The sequence below is a fragment of the Aulonocara stuartgranti genome (assembly GCF_965226115.1).
Source record: "Aulonocara stuartgranti genome assembly, chromosome: 7".
Taxonomy (NCBI): domain Eukaryota; kingdom Metazoa; phylum Chordata; class Actinopteri; order Cichliformes; family Cichlidae; genus Aulonocara; species Aulonocara stuartgranti.
This window is the reverse complement of record NC_138945.1, coordinates 59167398-59189118: the sequence shown is the minus strand read 5'-3', so window position 1 is coordinate 59189118 and position 21721 is coordinate 59167398. Positions and strand designations below refer to the sequence as shown.

At 38.7% G+C, this 21721-nt stretch overlaps 1 protein-coding gene across 1 annotated transcript; it reads right to left on the bottom strand.

Moving 5' to 3' along the window:
- Positions 1-652: 652 nt before the first annotated feature.
- b4galnt3b (beta-1,4-N-acetyl-galactosaminyl transferase 3b) lies at positions 653-20314 on the bottom strand. Its single transcript, XM_082541097.1, has 20 exons — positions 19777-20314; positions 14008-14063; positions 13845-13928; positions 11941-12036; positions 10361-10451; positions 10151-10251; positions 9992-10059; positions 8309-8387; positions 8102-8168; positions 7813-7947; positions 7554-7663; positions 6711-6811; positions 6228-6295; positions 4990-6133; positions 4164-4423; positions 3380-3533; positions 3212-3284; positions 2955-3108; positions 2726-2852; positions 653-2382 (listed from the first exon to the last, which is right to left on the bottom strand). Exons 1-20 carry the CDS (start codon positions 19910-19912, stop codon positions 2271-2273), a joined length of 3216 nt encoding a protein of 1071 aa, XP_082397223.1. The 5' UTR covers positions 19913-20314; the 3' UTR covers positions 653-2270.
- Positions 20315-21721: the final 1407 nt, after the last annotated feature.

The window sequence follows — 21721 nt, the reverse complement described above, 5'->3', positions numbered from 1 at the left end:
AGATAGAGATGGAAATTTTGTGTAGATGAACACATCCCATCCTTCACCAGGTTTTAACTTCAGCTAGTTAACTATGCCTAAATTCATTAGATTGGCTGATAAGATTGCCGACCGGCAGGAACACAAATGTCTTTCAAGTTTATCTGAATGAGTTTAAGAATAATTACTACTTACCAATTAGATTATTGTGAAAATGTGCAGAGATGTACCAAGGAGGAAAACAGTGATGATGCACCTATAAAGCTTGTTTCTCTCCAAAGGTAATTTAATCAATAACTAGAATACCTCTCTTTTTTTTAATTAAAGGTTGTCTCAGTTCATTACTTGCATCCTGGGGCAGTTGTGGCTGAAGAGGCAGAGCAGTTTATCTTCTAGTTGGAAAGTTGATGGTTTGATCCCAAATTTCTACAGCCTACATGTTGAAGTATCCTTTGGCAAGACACTAAACTCAGAGACTATTCTGATGCACCTATATGAGTGTGTGTGGGAATGTTAGGAAAACTCTTAGGCAGATAAAAGTGCTATATGAATAAGTGTGACTGGGTGAATCAAGCTTCCAGTAAAAAGTTCTTTGAGTGCTCAACTGAGGTACAAGTCCACAGTATACCTCAGTATATATCAGCTATGTAAAACAACACGGTAATCAAACGAACACATTTAAGAGGACTTTATTTGCCAGATTTGTCAAGGCAGCGTAACATGGAATAACCTGTCCCTGAGAGAAAACGCTTCAGAACATTAATGGAGAACCTATTCCCAGCATAAAGACAGTGCTGAGGTATTTTAAAAGTAAACCAAGAGCACTTTAAGTCATGTGAAGGAGTGTAAAGGAGGAAAGGGGGAAGTATCCATTATTCCAGCAAACTCACAAACCAAATTTAGAAAGAGGCAATGCTCATAAAAGGAAAAAACAAAAAACAAACACAACACACTACTCTTAGCAGTGTTATAAATTATAAATATCACTTTCAACTCGTCTTCTGTCTTCATTGCCCTGAATGACAAGTGAAAGAGTTCAGCACCTGTCAGTCATTTTTACAGGTTACGCTAAAAGACAACTCATTTGCTGACATGGAATGTTAATGAGAAAATGCTGCCATTACTCCAACATTAACTAACAACATAACAATGCGACAAAGCGACAAGAATTTTCACTCATTAATCACATTTTGAGGAATTTCTCTGCTGTCAGAAATGACAACCTAAGGAGAAGCATGATCCATTGATGAAAAAGTAGAGCAAAGGGACCATCAAACACAGGACTTAATGCTATGATTAAAGGTTATTTTGGTTATTTTTGGTTAGTGGCAGTGTAAGGAGAACTGGCAAAAGTGGAAAATGTACTTCCACAGTGGATATGATATGGTCATTAATTGCCTGTGCATTGACAAAAACAAATCTGTCTAAATTAAAGCCATTATTTTTTGTTTCCTTAAAAACAACTTAATGCTACAATTAAACATCACTTTAACATTAACTTATTATTTTCAGCTTTTTTGGATTTGCCTGTAAAACAGTTCTCATTACTTCGAGTCACAGCAGAGTAAGGACACTTAAACATAATGAGAACAAACAGGGAAGAGCACTGAGGTAAGTTCAACATTTCTAGCATTAAATATAAAAGGGGGAAAAAAGAACACCACAAATATTTATTCAATAAATAAAATGCTTTCTCTAATTTACAACAAGACAAGTAAGGCTGTGTTTTTATCATATAAACAATCTACAGTAAAAAGAAATTTTGGGACACAAATAAAATCCCCCCTCCCCCCCTCCCCCTCCCACTAGTTAAGACCTATGTGCAAGAGTGATGTTTATAATAAGGGACACTTGTGAGCTTACATATATGGAATCCAGCTTTGTCTTCAGGAAATGTTAGGAAATGTCTTAGGAAATGTCTTAGGAAATGTTCTTCCTGCCAGTAGTGCAGATCATGATCTTGGTCAGCATCATTGTGCACGGCGGTATCCTCATACATTGAATTTTATAGTCACTGGCACTCAGTAGCCAGTACCCTCTTTGGAGTCCACAGCATATTCAATGAAATAAACTCTGAGCATATCAGTAGTATCTCCTAAGCAATGACCTTCAGTGCTGCCACCTGCTTCCCAAAGCCTGAGTGAGCAAATACAGCACCGGCTCATGTGCTACTCTCTAACCGTCAGCAGGTATTACCATTACATAGCAGGAATCACCCTCCGGCTTTAAAGTGCTCGCGTTGCCTTGGTTGTAACCGTGGTGATGTCATTGTGCAAATGCAGGTGACAAGGTCACCTGGGACTTGTTGACATTCGCCGGTTCCACATGCCACGTTTGGAGTGATAGTGGTGGAAAAAGTTCCTCAAGTAGATCCTCTCCACTTCCAGACCTGCCTCAAGGATTCTAGATGAGAAAACAAGAGGAAGAGTGCTTACTCAACCTGGATCACAAACAGGAAAGAAACGATTTTTCGCCAATTAAGAGCTCCAACATGCTTTGTTGTCATTTCTTAGACACAAATCATGATTGGCTGAAAAAAACCCTTGCACTAATAAATCAAAATTTTTTTGAGAGTATGTCCATCTGTTCTTTGCCTTTACCAGCAACCTTTTAACCAGTCTGCGTCTTACTTGGAAGGTGTATTGCTTCCAAGTATTGCTATCTAATTTCTTTCAATGGATGAAATGGATGGAAAAACTCTAAACATATCTATCCATTTAGAAAAGATAGAAAGTGTGAGACAAACCTGTCGAGAAGCTCCCAGTCTTCTCCTCCCCAGCGATCAGTAAATTCCTTGGTGTTCATACCTCCCACTGTGTCAAGATCTGACTTATAGATACCCAGCAAGCCAAAGCCATTGATCTCCCAGTAACCTACAACACAGACAATCACATAGCCCAAGACATAAATACTTGTCATTTTAGTGGCTAAAAAAATAAAAAACAAAAGGAAGTGAATCTGGTCCCATTTCCCACCTCTGGCCTCTAAAGGTGTATTACCACAGCCCAGCCTCATGACAATGGGAGCAAAGGCCATGTATCCCTCTACACAGTGCATCCTGATGGTATCAATGATTGAAGGAGGGAAGTGGATGTGGAGGTCGCAAAGAAACACGATGCTGTGGTCATCCTAAGGAACAGCGAGATGGGAAACATTAAATTCATGAAATTTACTATTGACATCTATCGGTACACTTTTATGCTTCCTTGCCGAGTGATGCCGCAGTACTCACAGTTATCAGGTCGATACCTGCTTGCAGACCAGCAGAGCGCTCAAAGTTCCCATCCATCTTCACATACTGGTACCTGATCATTTCCACAAGCATACATACAGCTCAGTTACACCATGAATGTTTACAATAGGCTTGTATTGCCTGTAAAATTAACTCACAAACACAAACCTGGGCAGTGAGGACTTCTCAAGAGCCTTCCTCACATCCATGTCAGTGCTTTTGTAGTCAGTGATTATGAGGTTGAAGTTACTATCTCCAGTTATTTTGAACAGTTCCTCCATGTCAGTAATCAGCTGCTGCACCCATCTAGCCTGGTTTTTTACTGAAAAAGACATACAGGCCAATTATATGACAGATAAGTGACTTATCTCTATCTTTTATCTGGCAGAGGTGTTTTGACCTTTGCATTTTTTTTAAAGCTATTAATTCTCAAAGGGAACACAGGTCATTCCCACAGACAGTATAATAACAGGCTTGCCATGCCCATGCGGTGCTCGACAGTTAAACTGCATTAATAAAGGGAAGCTCTGTTATGTGCTTTACATACCAGTATTAATGCATTACTGCCAAATTTACATTAATATTATATTATGCTGAATTCATAATGTGATTCAATTTCTGTCTTCAGGTGATAAGAGTTTTACATTTTACCGTTAAGGACCTTGTCTCAGAGAGATTATCCTTTATTTCTGCATAGTTTAGAGACATGGAGCCATTATTTAATCCCACTGAAGGGTTTTCTTTTTCCTCTAAAAAGGTCCACTTACATCTCACCATGTTTTTTAATATGACACTGTCAGGCTGTAAGAACTTCTATCTTTGAAAAATGAAATATTAACAAACAAGAAAATGAACATGTAAATCAGTTGATTTTGAGCAGGTGTGGGAACTTTTTTTTTAGATTTGGCTGATTTTATGTGCAATCACCAAGTAAGTGTCAGGTGTACAGTACCTGGCACTATGAAGTGGACCATGGCAACAGGATTCCAGCGGAAGCCCACCGGGTTGCAGAGCAAAGTCTTAGATTTTGACTGTTGGAAGTCTGAGTCCCAGCCGTTGGACCAGCTATTGGTTACCAGAGCATAGATGTAGTGTGATACACGCAGCAGCTGGCCATTCACATCTTTCAGTTCCAGTTCAAGAAGGTAGCGGCTGCCCTGGAAGTCATCCACACGCTTCACCATGTTAACCACACGTACCAACTTAAACCGCCTGCAAGAGCAACCACAAAAATAAAAGTGCAATGTGCTGTAAAGGAAGTACAAAGGTTTTTGAATATTTTATCACCTAATTGAAAATGGCATGAGCTTACAATAAGAGTCTTATATCATACGTTGACTTGTTACAATTAATCTGAAAAACTTAATTTACTACACCAAGTATAAAATAACTACTAAAAAAGTAGCAAAAGTTCTCATGTTGCTACAAAGTGGCTCTTGTCAGTGTAATATTTTTGCATACTACAATCAACAGCCACGTTATTACATAGCCCTGTCCAACTGCTGGTTAACGCATACATCTAAGCAGCTAATCATATGAAAGCAGCTCAAAGTATTTAGGCAAGTTATAGCTTTAAAAATATAGTAGCAAATGAAGCAATTTAAAAAAAAATAAAAACACTTTACCTGAGGAGGTATACATAAATTAACCACTGACTTTCAAGATGAGAAAAGTTAAAATCACCTAAAATACTTATTTTAACAAATTCTAGAGGATATAGCAAAATCCAATCAAATTAACATTTTCCACACACACACATCACTAGATGCACAACTTACCCATGATGCTTTTTATTCAGTTGGTCCATGAACATCTTGACTATTGGCAAAGCATCATTGGAGTGAAGCAACAAGTTTCCAGAAATGTTGCACTGCAGGTCGATCCAATCTGAACGCTGGGCCTGAAGATCCAGGTGGTTGACATGGAAGGTCTGGTTCCAGTTGACTTGAGTGTCAAAAACTGGTGCAGGTGTAAGATCTTCATCATCAGTACCTTCAAAGTCTTCTTGTCTTTCCCAGAAGTAGCGTTTCTCACCCTCTGTGGTGTCTTTCCTTTTCTCAGCCCTGTTGGAGAGCTCATCTTCCTCCCCTTCTTTCCTATCTGACCACCTTTTGTCAATATTCCCTTTAGCAATCTTCTTACCTCTAACAATGCTGTTTTCTAAATCTTGTTGTTGTGGCATAGTCAGTTCCATATCCTTATCATTGGGGCTTTTTTTGCCATCCAAGTCCCTTTGATTTGATCTTTTTAATGGGTGGTTGAAATCTCTTTTGGGAGGGGTAAAACGCTTGCTGTTTGGCAGCTGAAGTTCCTTCTGTTTGGTTACAAACCTCCGCTGCTTGGCCACTGGTGGTTTTTCAGGCTGTGAGTTGTTGAGTCGCTGGATTTCGGTATTATTCGTTTTACCAAATTTCTGGATTTGATCCTGTTTAGAGCCAAGTTGCTCTGATTGGACAACTGGTTGCTGATTTGCTTTAAGGTCTTTTTTATTACCCAGTATTGGTAGATTATTCTGTCCTGGTCTCTGAGCTGCTTTTACCCTTTTTCTTTTTACTCGTTTTCTGCTTTTCTGCTGTTCTGCTTTTACAATTTGCCCCTCCTCTTTTTGTAACTTTGTCTGATTCAGTTGCAGGTTATGTTTTAAGCCTTGCTTTAGCACTGACTGGGGCTGAGACAAATTTTCTTTATGTTCCCTCTTCCCCAACTCGCCTCTGTGCAGTCCTGAAGAGTTGCCCAATGTGTTGTTTGATTTTGGGACAACCAAGGAGAAGAGTTTGCGCCTACGTTTTTGTACATAATCATCATAATCATCTCCATAGTCTTGATAATGGGCTTTATCCTCATGAGCAGGCTTGGTTTCCGTTTCTTTTTTATGAAAGTCATTGTCCTCCTGGTTAAAATTCCTCATCTGGAAATTAAAATCTAATATACACCAGATATAAAAAAAGGACAGTTAAATGGACTGAAACCGCAAGCAGCTTATGTTTGCTTATGGGGAAAAACAAAGGCAAAATACCTCTGTCTGGATTTACTTTTTCCTCTGTAGCTGGACGGTCAAATCTCATGTATCTAGAGAAGCCGAACCTAGATATGACATTTAAAAAAAGAAAAAAGGACGGAAGTTATAGCAGCCTTGCTTGGTGATACTCTAAAACTAATTATAGTTCAACTTGTCACACTTTTCCAGCATTATTGTTATTAGTCCTTTATTTATCCAGGTAGAAAATCCCATTGAGATTAAAAATCTCATTTCCAAGAGAGACATCATGACAACAAAAGTCAAAATACATGTACCACATAAGTATATAACATTTTAAACAAATACAATATCCTGTACAAACATGTGAAAAATATACATATAGATCAAATTAATCTTAGGAGACGTAGATAACAATTCTTTGCCATTTGAGAATAACATGAACTTGGATTTCTCTGGATTTAACATCAACTTAAGTTGAGTTGAGTGGGACAGTAAACGTATTTGTAACAATTAGCTCACCTCTTTAGGTAGTAAGAGCTCTCAGAGTAGAAACAGCTGGTCTGCGTCTCCATGTGTGTTAGTCGAGTGTAGTCATTGGGGTAGATGTAGGACAAGTGGACCTGAGGATATGAAATGAAATGACATGGTGTAAAATATATGACATCTTATTGAAAAAAGTTGAATATTTTGAGGTATGTAATTATTGTCCTTTGTATTGAAAGTTGGATAAAAATCTATTTGGTAAATATGAAGGTACAATTAGAGGCTTAACTCAGCAGACTGGAAACAAAGAGAAGGTAAAGCTACCAGTGGCTTTCTTTAAAGATTAAAAAACATCTACTTTAGAGCTCTTCCAAATCTCACTAACGCATTTCAGCTGAAGCGTGAAAGAGACATTGAAGACTATTTCTTGGCCAGTAAATGACGTCCTGGAGGCAACCATTAGAGATTCCAGGAAGTCACTGCAAATAACTCGACTTCAGCAACAGTAGTAAAATCAATACGAGAAAAATCTCAAGCTATTTTACTGTTTTTTTTTTCTTCCTAATGGATGCAATTAGCACTAATTTATTTTATATGGTCCTCGGAAGACATTAAGAATGTGGGTGCAATTTAAAGGCCTCAAATAGATAGCATAACTCAGTATACCAGGGATACCATTAGAAGACTGACATAAAAGCCATAAAAGATTGAAAAAGCTTCCCAGCGTTTCTTGCTGGCATGCCTTTCTTTATCTCTTGAACAAACAAAAGATTTTAAAAATGCACCTGTAACCTTCTGAGAATAATGGTATAAGGTGATTAAATATCAGAAAAGTAGTGTAAGTGACGTAAACAAATTATCAGTACAACAGATACGTACAAACTGCAGTCCTTGATAACGAAGCAAAGGGAAGTCTTTGATTGTGTAAGAGGGGTTATATGAGCAGTCAGGCAGAACACCTTGTAGGTACTTGCTGTTTAACATGCGCACTGCAAAAAAGCGAAACAGATAAGAGGCGAGATTACTTTGTGCATTCAGTAAGAGGAAATAACTTGCACAGTACTTGCATCCGGGATGGTAGGAAACAGACAGCTGATGTATCTGCTTTGTGTTGAAACAATCGAGCGACGTAGCTGACCTTTGTAGAATGAATCTCGACGGTCTTCAATTAACATATCTGCATCAGCACTGCGCTGCTTTGTGGGGGTTTGCCGGTGGCTTGCAGCTGTCTGTGGTATGTGGGCGACATCATTCATTGACAGTGCTGACTCATCTGAAGACACGGAGCGTCAGAAGAAGATACAAGCTTTTTACTTACTGTGCTTTTTAGCATCTATGCAGAATAAAAGGCAAATGTTTCATTGCGATCTAGACTCATGAACATTCATTCTGAGGGATATATTTTGAGGCATAATGTGTGTACTCACTAGTATAGAGGGAGATGTACTTGGAGTCAATAACCTTAAACAGACTGCTATAGTCCAATTGCAGCCACTGTGTGAAAACAAAACAAACTTTAAAAACTGCACATCTTTTCCACTTTATTACTCACATAATACAAGAGCGCATACTCGGCGCGGGAGTTTGGAAACAAGGAATGAGATAAGAAAACAGAGAGGGATCCAGCTACTTACTGCCACCTCCACGTGGTCAGTCCCTTCGTCGTTTTGCTTGTGAATAACTTCAAAAAAGTATCTCCTCTGAGCAGACAGCCTGTCAGACAGTAAAGGTACTCAGTATCATGTTATAGTCATAAAAAAGACAATATAAACTACTTACCCAAAGATAATCTCAAACCCTTATTTGCTGAATCTACATAATAAATTATTTAAGACTTCAATATATACAATCATGGTAATGTTTTTACATATCAGGACATAATAAAACCATACTGTCCTTAATAGGTCTTAAAATTAGGTAATTACAACCTCAGATGAAAAACAGAAGTTACACATGTTCAATAATTATTTATTGGAAATTAAAGGAAAAATGTGGAAGTTTATACCATCTTCCTGTACCCTTGGATGAACCTTTCTTAAATAAATAATGACACACACACACACACACACACACACATATATATATATATATATATATATATATATATATATATATATATATATATATATATATATATATATATAAAACTATGAGTAGACATTAACATTATTTAAATATTTGCATTAATGTGGATTTAGGCCGGTTCTGTATATCTTGGCACGAGCATACACGCCACTCCTATGGCAACTCACTAAACTGCTTTAATAAAGCAACTAATTTTATACGCACAGGGTGTAAAAGGGTGTGCTTTCCAGCATGCCATTAATTATAATTCAACTGTTAAGAAGAGTCATTTGTGCTTTTGAAACAGGTTTGATGCCTCAAACCTAATTTCTTATCCTCAAGTACAACAAGTACAACTTGTAAAGTTTTTTAAATTTAAAGAAATATTTGTGACTTGAAAGAGCTGAAATTTCACCTTTCTGCCTCATTTAATATACACAGAAAAATCAGTACACAAACAAATCCCTAACTGCTACTTCCCCACTGCAACATGCAAAATATTTATTAAAAACTGACTCTGACAAATTGGTTAATATATTCATGTCAGACAGGTTAGACTACTCTAACGCTCTATATGCAGGTTCTTATCGTCAGGTTGACTTCAACTTGTTCTGAGTGCAGAGCCCAGGGTCCTTACACATACGTGGAAATAGGAACATATGACCCCAGACCTGAAATCACTAAAGAATTACTTTCTTTTAATTTTAAAATTTGCATAGCTTTGAACCTGCTTAATATAGAAGAATTGTTGAGACATATTTCAGCACGTCAGGGCCCTATGACTGTTCACAATCGTTTTCTTTTTTGTGTCCAGAAAATACCACGATTCTGACCTTGTAGCCTTCAACATTGTCTCTCCTCAGCCCATCAGGCTGGATGCTTTAGTGCTTTAGTGCTCACGAGTAACTGTGTTTTAAAAAGCTCCATACACAGAAAGTTGTTATTATGAGGGAACTGCTTTGTTAATATAAGGAGAAAGAATGAGGACACCCAGGAAAACAGTAAGGGTACCAGATGGGGGGAAAGAAAGTAGCGTAAGTCTTTGACTGCTAACGATGCTTTACCAGTGTTAGATAAGCCTTGTTCTTGTTCTCCAGTTAGGTCAGTTCCACAAGTTCAAAGCATTTGTTCGTTATTTGTTAAATGAGAAACCCTGGCAGTTGGTGGTAATGCTTTTGAGACTCTTATCAGTTTGAACTGTTTGTGTAAGATGTCAAACCAACCAATGCAAGTACGTCCCCAACTTCACTCACCAAACTGGTCTGGAGGTCTGACTGGAATACTTCTCAAACTCACCCGGGGCCGTCCATTCTTTTCCCGTCTAGGAAATGAAAATTAAACACTGAAGGAAATGTTACAAAGACTAGTATGAGAAATTTACCCCGGAACACTTGAGATGACAAAATGCATACCATTCCAACCCACGCAATTAACTTCAAATTAAGGGGAGAGTCATCTGTGCTCAGCCAGAATTCAGAGTTGTCGTCAGAGCTCACAGCAAACACAAAATCGCCTGAGACAAAAGAAGAGGAAATGAGATAAAGGAATGAAGAGACAGACTGAGTCTGTATAGCATAACATACACGTATTACATGCTGAAAATACACAAAGTGAAAAAGTACCATCAGTATGTGGATGAAGATAGCCAAATATTCTGAGCCCATAGTTGGTCCACTGAGGAGAGACGGCTAGCTTCTCCACTGTGGTTCTGGACTAAAGGAGTAATGAAAGACAAAGAAAATCAGCCATGATTTGATGTCAAAGTGATGGTGCATTCCCGAATAAGTCAGAATTTCTGAGTTCCCAGTCGACTTTGAATCTGGAACGCTTCCTTACCTCGGTTTTAACACTCAGACCAGTCAGAGTCGGAACAGCCTAACCAACCCCAAGTTAACAATCCAAGTAGTAAAATCCAGTAGTAAAACTGTAAAACTTCATTTGTACTGCCACTGCTGTGTATCTGTGACTTATTAAATCACTTAGTACTGACTAGACTCTGCATGAACGTGCAGCAGACATGTTTTTAAGCATGAAAAGTATTGCTCTGGTGTGCTAGTGAGTCCCGAATGTCGCTTTTCCTGTAATGCACTAACCTGAGATTGACATTACTCCCGAGTTCCGAGGTATCTGAACCATGGCGTGAACTCAGGAACGTGAAAATCTGGCATGAAGACGTATAATGTACCACTGAGTAAAACCAACTGTGCGTGTGTGAGAGTGTGTGCACGAGTGTCTTCTTTCACATCCAACCACAAATACTTACATGCAAGAGGAGGTGATATCTATGGGTTATCTGAGTTTGGTGGTATTCTCTGGTGACAATCTTCTGCCTATGCTTCTACTACTTTTATACTTTTACACATAAAACGTGAAAGAAATAAAAAAACTTTTTTTTAATGAAGTTTTACTAGGAATATAACATCACACATACTGGGCAGTTTTCTGCAAAACCAGTATAATATGACAATGAGAAAGGACTCAGTACTAACATAATTATATATAGCAGGAATAATGTTTACTATGTTTACCTGTTACATTTGGCATGTTAGCATCCTAGTACAGTTTTTGCAAATTACCATTTTTAGCCTGGCTGGAATGCTATTTGGTTTTCATATATTTGGTCACACAATGGCCACAGTGGCTAAAAATGTAAATCATCAGTTAAGCAAGATTAATGAATAACCATATTCTAACCATTAATAAAACGAGTTTTATTAAGAAATGGGTTTTTTTCACCAACATGTTTAATGATTCCTTGTAAACTGTGCTTGTGCTCTTGTGAATGTTTCCTCTTCTGAGGTTTGTCAAATCTAGTTTAAGATTGTCTGACTCAGTGAAGGTTTACATTTGACTGTGACAACTGAGAAGTTGGGCATTGTGTATTTTGTTGTACAGTTATTTTATTTTCAACTTTAATTTATATATTTATCTTTATCTTATTCTTCCCAGTTAAATTTACCCTTCATTCTAATTTGTGTTGTACAGTTATTTCATTTTTAACCTTAATTTATATTCTATTCCTTCCTAGTTAAATTTACCCTTTTTAATTTTTCATATTTATTTCCTATCTTATTCATAGCCTTTTCCTTTTTTGTTTTCTTTAGGTCACGAGCAGTTGTCCAAGCATTTCACTACATATCGTACTGTGTATGACTGTGTACGTGACAAATAAAATTTGAATTTGAATTTGAATTTGACTCACATGAGGGTAAAGCGGATAATGCAGGTTTTTGCGAAGATCGGCCGTTGAACTGCCACACCAGTCCTCAAACACATGCAGATTGGCCTGTCCCTTATACTGCAACACAGGAGAGTGACAGTGACTTTAACACAGAACTTGTATGTTTACTGTATTTAAAGGCACAGAAGTTGGAGCAACAGTCTAAATCACTTTTCTCATTTGCAGTTCAAATGCTCAGTGAAAGTCAATAAGAAACACTGGAACACGAACACGTAAATGAAGAAGCAGCTGAGTTTCAGTAGATGCACAGATGTCCTGTAAACATATACCTCTGTGATATCTGCCAAAGAGGCCATGTTATCTGATCTGTGTGTGCGTGTGTGTTTGAGTGTGTGAGTGAGTGTGTGTTGGTTTCGCCAAAGGGACATAACAGTGCAGATCGGAGCCAAATGTAGCCAAGCAGCTCATCAGATTTCAGTAGTGGTCAGGCTAGTTAGTTAAATATTAGCATGACTGAAGCTCACAAGTTTACACAAAATGCCGTAAAATGATGACTGAGAGTGTAGCTTGTAATCATTTAAGGAGATTCTTACTCAAAATCAAAAGGCGGTGAGTTTAAGGAGCCCTTTTGTTGTAAAGCTCAATTTGCTTCTGCTAAAACTCTATTTTTCAATAACTAGCCTGCTACGTGTGGCGCTTCATCAAAGCATTTTTGAGCTTTGTTAATTCTCCGAGACATTAGCCTAGTTTTACATCGTTTTTCACAGCAATATTACTTATAACTCAATAATAACATTTTGTAAAAAACTTATCAACCTCTTCCTTGACAAAAAACACAAAACTATAGACAAATCTACTACAGGGGCATACAGTGTGCACAAAATCATGTAAAACTGAGGAATACTGACTGTAGAACTAATAAAGACATTGATATCAAAAGGGTTTTTTTCTCAAAGCAGATACGTGACACTTGTTTGTTGTTGGGTACATGTGGCTTTCCTTTCACTTGACTGTACATTAAAAACCCCAAAGTGAGTCAGTTTATCAAGAAAGATTTCAGCAAATTAACAGGAAAGTAAGTCATAGTTAGATGGAATAAAATTACAGGTATTTCATCAAAACTAACAAAAAATGTTTTATGGATAAATATATTTTATATGCAGTGGTTAGTATTTGCATTTCATCTACAAAACTGAAAATTAAGGTTCTTTTTTTGTTTTTCTCTTTGCATGATTTCTGCGACTTTTGTTCTTGCTCTTTATCAGTGCACCTGATCAGGACCCAAAGAAGATGTATACTAATATTGTGCTGTAAATTGTGTGTAAATCCTTGACGTCTTAAAAGGGTGCAGCTATGTAGCAATCTATGCATGTCTGCAGACTTTTCTGTTGGTTGTTTTTTACATTTCAATATCTGCTTAGGCTGGTTTCCTCTTATCCTCCTATGTTCCTCGCCTGTGCTGTCTCAACCCTTGTGATATTTTCCAAATGTTTGTCCCCAGAGTGACAATAGAAGTGAGAAAAACACTTTAAAATATGTGGCCAACCCCCCGATTACCAGTGAGACATTAAGTTGATAATAAAGAAGAAAAATGTACCCTTGGTCAGTGTGAATGCTCTTAAATTTGTTAGAAACCGCACCTTTTTTGTTCCTGATTTGTTATTGTGGATGATTTGTAAACTGTGTATCTATAATAGAATCTCTGATGCCCTGTTTGCCAGGTCTGTCTGTTTAATCATGCAATACTGCTGTTGAAATAGGCAACACTGGCTCAAAACAAAAACATAAACAGGAACCGGTTACACCTGACATGAAATATTCGAAACATTAACACAAAGCAGGGAAGCTTCTGAAATTGAGTCACACTATAAACGGAGGGACTGAGGGAGGCCACTGGGCCACTAGGTATGGGCAAGCGCACACACCTCTGGTTTCCAAGGTTGTGGAGCATAACTGGAGACCCAAGCACTGCTGTCCCCAACAGTGTTTGGCTGATGGTCCTTTTTTGCCTGTAAAAACAAATATTAAACTTGGTTTAGTTTTGGTTTCCTTTCTGAAAAAACAAACACTCTCGGGTGCCATCCTTACCCTATTTTCAAACACATCTCTCCTCCAGCTGACGTGGTCAGCGTCAGTAATTGGACCTGAGGATATAGGTGAAGACAATAGTCAACATGGTCACATCATCTCTGTGAAAGTTGTTATTTTAAAGCGACTTGAGGCTTCCCCAGTAGGTGCACATCCAATCAAAATGCATTCTAAACAAAAAAATCCCAATCTGCTTCTTACAACTTGTGACATAAAAGAAACTCTATCTGGGTTGCATGTGAGGAGCGGTAGGCACGCTACACGTCCATGCATAAATGATAAACTCTGCCCATGCATTGCACACAACAATCAGGCCCGGTGTCTAAGCAGAGACTCACTGCTCATAGTCCCTGAACATAGCTCATCTCAGTGACAGGCTTCAAAGAGCTGCTATGGCATAGGGCTCCCGCGTTGGCAAACATCTCTGGCGCTCTGGCAGAGCAGATGCTCCAATATTATTCCTGCTGACTTCTTCCATCATCCTTCAAATTACAGGACAGGGTGTATTTTAAAACAGGACCTATTTGTCTGTCTTTCTTTTCTTTTTTTACGACCATGTGGTGTCAGCAGTGAACTGGAGTTACTGCAGTGATGGTCTGTCATTATCGCCAGGGTGGAGATCTCCTAACACACACCCTTGTGACATACGTTCCAATTTTAGCAGCACAAGTAATTCTAGAGCTGTGGATAAGGAAAGCAACAGTGGAGTACTTTTCATCTCTATGTGCACTCCTCTCCTCTTCTTACTAAACCTTCCCTGTCATGTTTTTTTCTACTTTCCGTGGAATGTATTGCGAAATTTACTGTCAGGGTGGACACTTCAGGTGATAAGAAGGATGCAGCAGGGTTTCACTAGCTTTCTGCGTCCATATATGGCAGGAAAACAAATTTTTTTTTTAAAATCTCTTGTCACATTGTTGCTGTTTTAGTGTTTTTTTTTCTGTCCACTTTGGACACAACATACCAGTTTAGCAGTCCTACTCTTCTTATTCTGTCAAAAAAATGTTGCTAACAGACATTTAGTTAAAGTGTTGAATAAAAGGGAGAGGCTGTGTGATAACATGTAAAACAGAATATAATCAAATATATCATTTACAACATTTTAAAAAAAAAGCTTCATTTGCATGTTTTAGCATGCAAATTAAGTGTCCACAGTATTCTTTGGATTATGTGCTTGAAGTTTTAGTGTTAAGAAGGTTTACAACAGGATTTTTTTTTAAACTGTTTGTGAGATGCATAAATTTTTATACAGCAAGTTTTAAAAGCAATGTGTCAAATGGATGCATAATATTTCTTGAGCTTCTGTGTTGTTTCAGCTTGAACTCATACACCGAGAGTTAAACGTTGCCTTTTTAACTGAAGTGGAACTGGCTCTGAAAATGAGAGGTAAATTTCCAGGATGTAGGCGTACATTTTTCTTTGCAAAGAGGAAAAAAAACCTTCATTACCAAAGCCTCAGACAACTCACCACAAGAGACAAACCGCTGGTAAGCCTCAAAAAGCATGAAAGCTTACTTGCAGTTGTTTTAAAAAAAAGTGGAAACAAGCGGAGGTGTAACGCTGTGTTCTATGTTAACTATGCAGAAAACTGGAATCAACCAAACGTGGTAACTGAGCAGTTATGGTTTACTGAAAGTAGTACCTTTGCACACGAGATGATTTGTCTCCTGATAGATGCCCTGAATGCACAATATATAAAAACCAAAATCCTATAAGCAAACAAAGAGTTTCTGTAAAGTGTTGCAATGTCCCCAAGCTGCCAAATATATCTCCTGACCCCAATTAAGCTCAGCATACGGTTCACTTTCTGTAAACCATAGTCAAAGGCAGATCAAGAAGTGAAGGTGGCGGCAACAATAGCCTGGGACAGCGTCTCCAAGGTGGAGATGGTGTGTGTCGATGAGTATGGATCAAAGATCAAAGATCAGGAAGTCATATCTTGAGATGGATGTTTCTTGACCTCTGGGTCACATCTTTTAATCTTTTAATTCAGGGTTTTTAGTCCCATTACTACATGTGTATAAAACCAAGCATCCAGCTATGCTTTCTGCCTTTTGCAAACATTTGTGATACAGTAGGCCTTTCTAGTGCTCAGTGAATTTAAGCTTGGTCTTGTAATAAGATGCCTCCACTGCCCCAACTCAGCTTATGACATGTTTTACCTCTCAGATCTTCCACCATCAGCTGTGAGTGGTATTGCTGCAAAGTGGAAGTGTTTAAGAACCACAGAAACTCAACCATGAAGTAGCAGACTACATAAACTTACAGAATGGGATCACCGAGGTGTATAGAGCCACCGACGCTTTGCTGACTCATTAACTGCTGAGTATCAAAGCTCCTCTGGCATTAACATCAGCAAATAAAATCTGTGCCACGAGCTTCGTACGTAGAATGTGTTTGCATGGCTGAACAGCTACTGTAGGTGTAATGTGTAAGTGCCCCAGTACTTTTGTCTATATTGTGTATTTACCTCAAATAAGAAAGCTTGAAACCTTTGAACAACGTGCACAATTTTCACAGAGGAAATCCAACAGAATGTCTTTGATCCACTTGTGCCTGACATCTTGGATTTTATGACAAAGATTTTTTTTTTCCTGGTAACATTTCTAAAAACGTGCCTCAGAAAGGTTTTTGTAAGGACCTTTGTGGCGTAGTTTTACAGAATAATAAAGCCAAATGGTAGCTACCAAAGTGGCTGTGAGGTCATGTCTTTGTACTCCCGCAAAGGGGCTTCCATATAAAGTTGGACAGGTGGACAGATCGATCTAAATATCGATACTAACCCTGGTATTGGTATTGGATCAATACTAGCACGACAGGATCGATACTATGTGTCTAGCCTCTAAGTTCAATATGCAGCCCACTGAATTGTGTTAATAATTTTTTGGGAAACGAAAAATATACCTCCCACATGCACGATGAAAGAGGAACCTTTTTGTGTTGACTGTCATGTCTATTTTATTTGTAGCCTCTTGCAAAAAGTAAAGTGCCATTCAAATCTCAAAAAGTACCAATATTTACTTTAGGGGCACATTCACATTCCGGGTCTCAAAACACAAACAAACCCCAAAAACCAACCCAGTTTCAAAATACATGAAAATCTGAAATGTGTGTGCTGTTGTGTTAAATTATTGTGGACAGTAAAAATCATAGTGATTTAAGGGCTCATTAAAATGTGTTCAGAATTCGGCAAGTGACGATGATTCGTCTTATAAATCATGACACACTGCTCCCCCTTACACAAGCTGTCTTTAGAAGTTAAAAATATCAGTGTCGGTATTGGTATCGGCAGTACTGTGTTTACTTGGTATTGGATTGATGCCACAATTTGCATTATCACACAGCACTTCTTCCCCAGTCCAAGCATACAATGCATAAATCAAACAATTTTGTAGTATTTCCCAATAAGGGCTCCTGCTGTGTGGAAAAATGCCATTTTTAAAGATATTGTTTTGTTTTCGCTTACAGATATATATCACACAAAGCTGGACTAGAAGCCTTAACTGAGGCCTATGCTCTTCAAGCTATTTAATTAAATAAGTCACTTGACCTTGCATGTGGCCATTGGATCTTTGTCTGCATCACAATTTTTTTTCTGTGTGTGTAGATGTCAACCAAATTAATTGGATAATAAATTGCACATTATGAGTTTAACTACTAGTTCTCGACTTTTACCAAAGGGTTATTAAAAATCTAGGCCACGTGTCCATTGCATGGAATTATCACATATAAGTCATGCACACAATGGCCATCTTTATTCTGCTGGGCCAGTTATTAACTGCTTTACTGCAGCAAACATTATCTACGTTGTTAGTTGTAGTGCTCATATGATCTCAGAAAAAAAAGCCCGTCCCATAAAAACTGCACATCTCAAGTTCTGTTTGTCTAGTTTAAAGGTGATTAACCTGAGTGAGTGAGTAACCTGCTGCACAAATAAAAGATCTGCATGTGAAGTTTCCTGATGACTTACGCACTTCCTTTAATTCACCTTGATGCACGTTTCTCCACCAAGGTGATCTCTGCAAAAACTGCAAAAGCAAATTTCACAAATGCAGTGGTGATGGGTGAGGGGGGAGAATACATTAATTGCAGGTGTAGATCGGGCATGCATTCCTAAAAAGGTGGGAAATAAAACGGAACTTGGGTGATTATATTTTCCCAAAAGGTAGAAAAAAACCAGAGTTGTGGGGGAGTCGTAAACCGCATTTAGGGTAAAAAGAAATTGGACTTGTGAGAAGTCGTTCTTAATGAAAGTGTGTGTGAACAGATTATGACCCATTAAAGATATAAAGTGCTGCTCTGACCCACAAAGTGTACTCTAGGATAGCACATTTTAAACCTCAGTGAATTCCACATGAAGAAGACATTTCTGCATAGCTCCAAAAGTGCAATTCAAGCTGCTGGCGAGCCATGCAAATCACTCAACAAGCATACTTTAAAACAGCAGCCACATGGCATCACGAATAGGCACAACATCCCCATAGTGGACCTCATTTTGACCCTCAATACAAGGTTCTAAAAACTCTTAATAAATATCATTTTTAATTGCTGTTGGTTCTTTCTCTTGTAATTATGTAACAGACTGACTTGAATTATGTGTTTTGGGCTTTTTTTATGTGAGCCATGACACATTTTGTTCACTCAAAGTCATGTACATGTATGTTATAACAATCAAGTTACAACATTTTTAAAAACGTCTGTCTTGTCTTATGAACTGTGTAAAAAAAGGGGGGGAAAGAAACCTCATACTGACCACTTGCAACTGAAGTCATGTGCTTAACTGCACCTGCCAATTATTTATCCATGTTAGGATTTTAATACAGCTCTGTTTGAAGAGCTTTGTGGAGTCCTTCTCTCAATAGAAGCCCCACTGTGGCCGGGGGGCTTCAGCCCAGGAATGTGTGCACATATAGGCGAGCCCTCTAATGTAGATCTAGGCATGTGTTTACATGCTGATGCTGTGCTCAGACTGAGCGTGTCATATGTTTCTGTTTCTCTCAACAACCCCACTGTTGTTTCCTTTCATCTGTTTTGTGCTGTGTGTGTGTGTATGTGTGCTGCGACAGACGGTAAGGCAACGTGTGAGGGTAGAAAGCAGGAAATCTGGTTACCCAGTGTGAGACTAGATTTCCTTCTGAGTGTAAACCTACTATGTGACCTCCTGACCTCCCCAACCCCCTTCTTACTGTCTTTCTTTCCCTAAATCAACCTGCTGTTTCACCTGCTGAAGGCTCAAGTTTCCTGAGGAAATGCATCCAACATCATGAAAGCTAAAGCAGATGTTAGATGTGAAAACTTGTTTAAAATGCACATGCATTCAAATCTTTCATGCAAATAAACAAATCTTTTGCGACTTCGTTTTCTGACTTCCAACTTCACATAATAAAAAATGTCACCAAACAACTCCATACATTGTTTTTGGTGATGACTCATTTTTACAGTGGCCTTAGCAGTATTTCATGTTTGTGTTTCCTTATTTTTGTAAATGATGTGGACTGTTCAACACCACAGTGCCATGGAAATGTGTGATACGTGACAAATAGCTTATATCATGCACGCTCAAATGCGTAATACAGTCCAAACCTTTTTACTTTTGTTCGGCTATATTTCTCTCCCCCCCCTCCCTCCCGCATGCGCATGTTCACTTGCTATCGCTACTGCATAATTATCATAAATAGAAACTCCGTCTGATTGGTGCATCAGCAAAGGTTTGAGTGACACTCTGTGAGTAGCAGTGCGCGTACTGGAAATCATAAACCATAAACTTACTCATATCACTCCTCCATTCTTTTGCAGCAACCATCTCGTGGTACACGGCCACCAATCCCGCCAGCAGGATCGCACCGAACAGGAGATATTTGCCATTTCGCCGCAGTTTCTTCAAGGGGAAAAACGACGTGATCATTTTGACTCCCGGGGGAAACTTGCTCCCGAGTTCCTCACCCGCTTTGTCATGAGTAGGGGACGGAACGCGCCCTGAGCACGTCCGCCTGCCGCCCACCGCTGCTCCCGGTGGATGCGCACTATCACCGGCACCCTGGATATCCCCGGCGCTCGGGTCCCCTGGTGCCTCTCATCCGGAGAAAAATCCCACCTTGCCCTGGGCCAGCCGGTGACCTACACTGGGCACTCTCGATCATCTAAAACTTTTAATAGGTCTCCTATTGCTCCTTGAGCGCCCGGCTTGAGACCTGACCTCTGTTCCTGCTAGTACCACATGAAGCGCACGCAGCTCGGTACAAAGAACTCAGCAAGGAATGAAATCTTCACCTCCCCTCCCCTCACCATCCTCCACACAATTTAAAGAAGCCAGATGGAAGGAGCTAGTAAGCGGCCAGAATAGGACCAGCTTTGCCGTCAACGTAAAAGCACGATCGTGATCATGTGAAAGAAAAAATAATACTTGATCTGCGAATACTCGCACAAATATGGCAAAATTACTTCAGCGCAAAGTTTCATCAACGTGAAATATAATGATATATTTTATTTCCTGTAGCGAAACGTTTCCCTTCTTTCCGAGCTCCTCAGGTCACAACTTTTGCACGCTTGTGATTTATTTTGAAATCTGAAACAGGAAACACTCTTTAGTATTCTAGCTAGCTCGACGTTACACACCGCTGAGATTAAAGGGAGGAGTAAACACGTTCAGCGAACACACACACACACACACACACACACACCCTTTACCCTGGGATTTACCTGCAACAGGTATAGCAACAAATGCTTCCTGGATTTTGTTGCCTTTCGAGATTTTTCCTACGTTTCACACGTAACATGTATTCGTATGTTACAATTACACATTTGTAATAAAGTTAGACAACGTAAAAATTGTCTTCAAATCTAAAAAGCAAAACAAAAAAATTGTTGCCAGACTTTGAGGGTGCGTGTGACTTTTCTGAATAACAAACACGCCTAAGAAACAATATTACCAATGCTTTAACAGCCACCATGACTAATCCAAAGTGCTATTCAGTGGATGCATGGGATCATTAAGGGATAATGGTTAAGACTATAAACAAATAAAAAGTAAAAGGGTTTTTTCCCTATTGAATTAAAATTGTTTATTTTTTTTACATTTATTTATATCCAGTGTTGCCTCCATCTGTTCATAATCGTAGACATGATCAAAAATGCCAGTGGCTATATGGATTATATAACCACTCTGATACTGTATGTCTAAAATCAAGAGCAGCAAATAAAAGAACAAAGGGCTCATGGCATAGGGAACACAAAAGAAAGCAGACCCTCCCAGGTAAGCGCGATCCCCACACCTGTCTGCCTTTAAAATGCTGAGTCACTAAAAGGAGATCTTCTCAGAAGAAATGTCTGTAAAAAGTTAAACACTGTAAAGAAAAGATTTTTTTTAATACTTTTGACTTCTGTGGAGAATAAGCAGTACTGGGTCATAACTACCCCAGAGGGAGAGAAAGCACATCTGTAAGCTGAGTGAGAGAGCTTGAGGATCAGATAAACACCTCTTCCTCCTCAAGACAAGGCCTCCTGACTGTCACAGGTGCAAGCTCGGTAGTTTTAATTTTCAAAATACACACAACACTGGTATTTTTGCACAGAGATTTTAATATTCCTCCCATAAAGATGGAGAGTAAACAGCTTAGTTAACCTTATGTTTCATTAAAGCACAATATGAAACAATAATAATTAAAAAAAAAAAAAAATGCATTTACCGTCCCACCCCATCACATCTTTTTGCAGT

What these genes read in the sequence shown, in the direction of transcription:
- b4galnt3b (XM_082541097.1), bottom strand. Translation starts at nt 19,912, where the DNA reads ATGATCACGTCGTTTTTCCCCTTGAAGAAACTGCGGCGAAATGGCAAA. An exon ending in TCTTCATCCACATACTGATG is followed by an intron (nt 10,252 to 10,360) that starts GTACTTTTTCAC and finishes CTTTTGTCTCAG; the next exon opens with GCGATTTTGTGTTTGCTGTG. An exon ending in GAGAAGTCCTCACTGCCCAG is followed by an intron (nt 3,285 to 3,379) that starts GTTTGTGTTTGT and finishes GGAAATGATCAG; the next exon opens with GTACCAGTATGTGAAGATGG.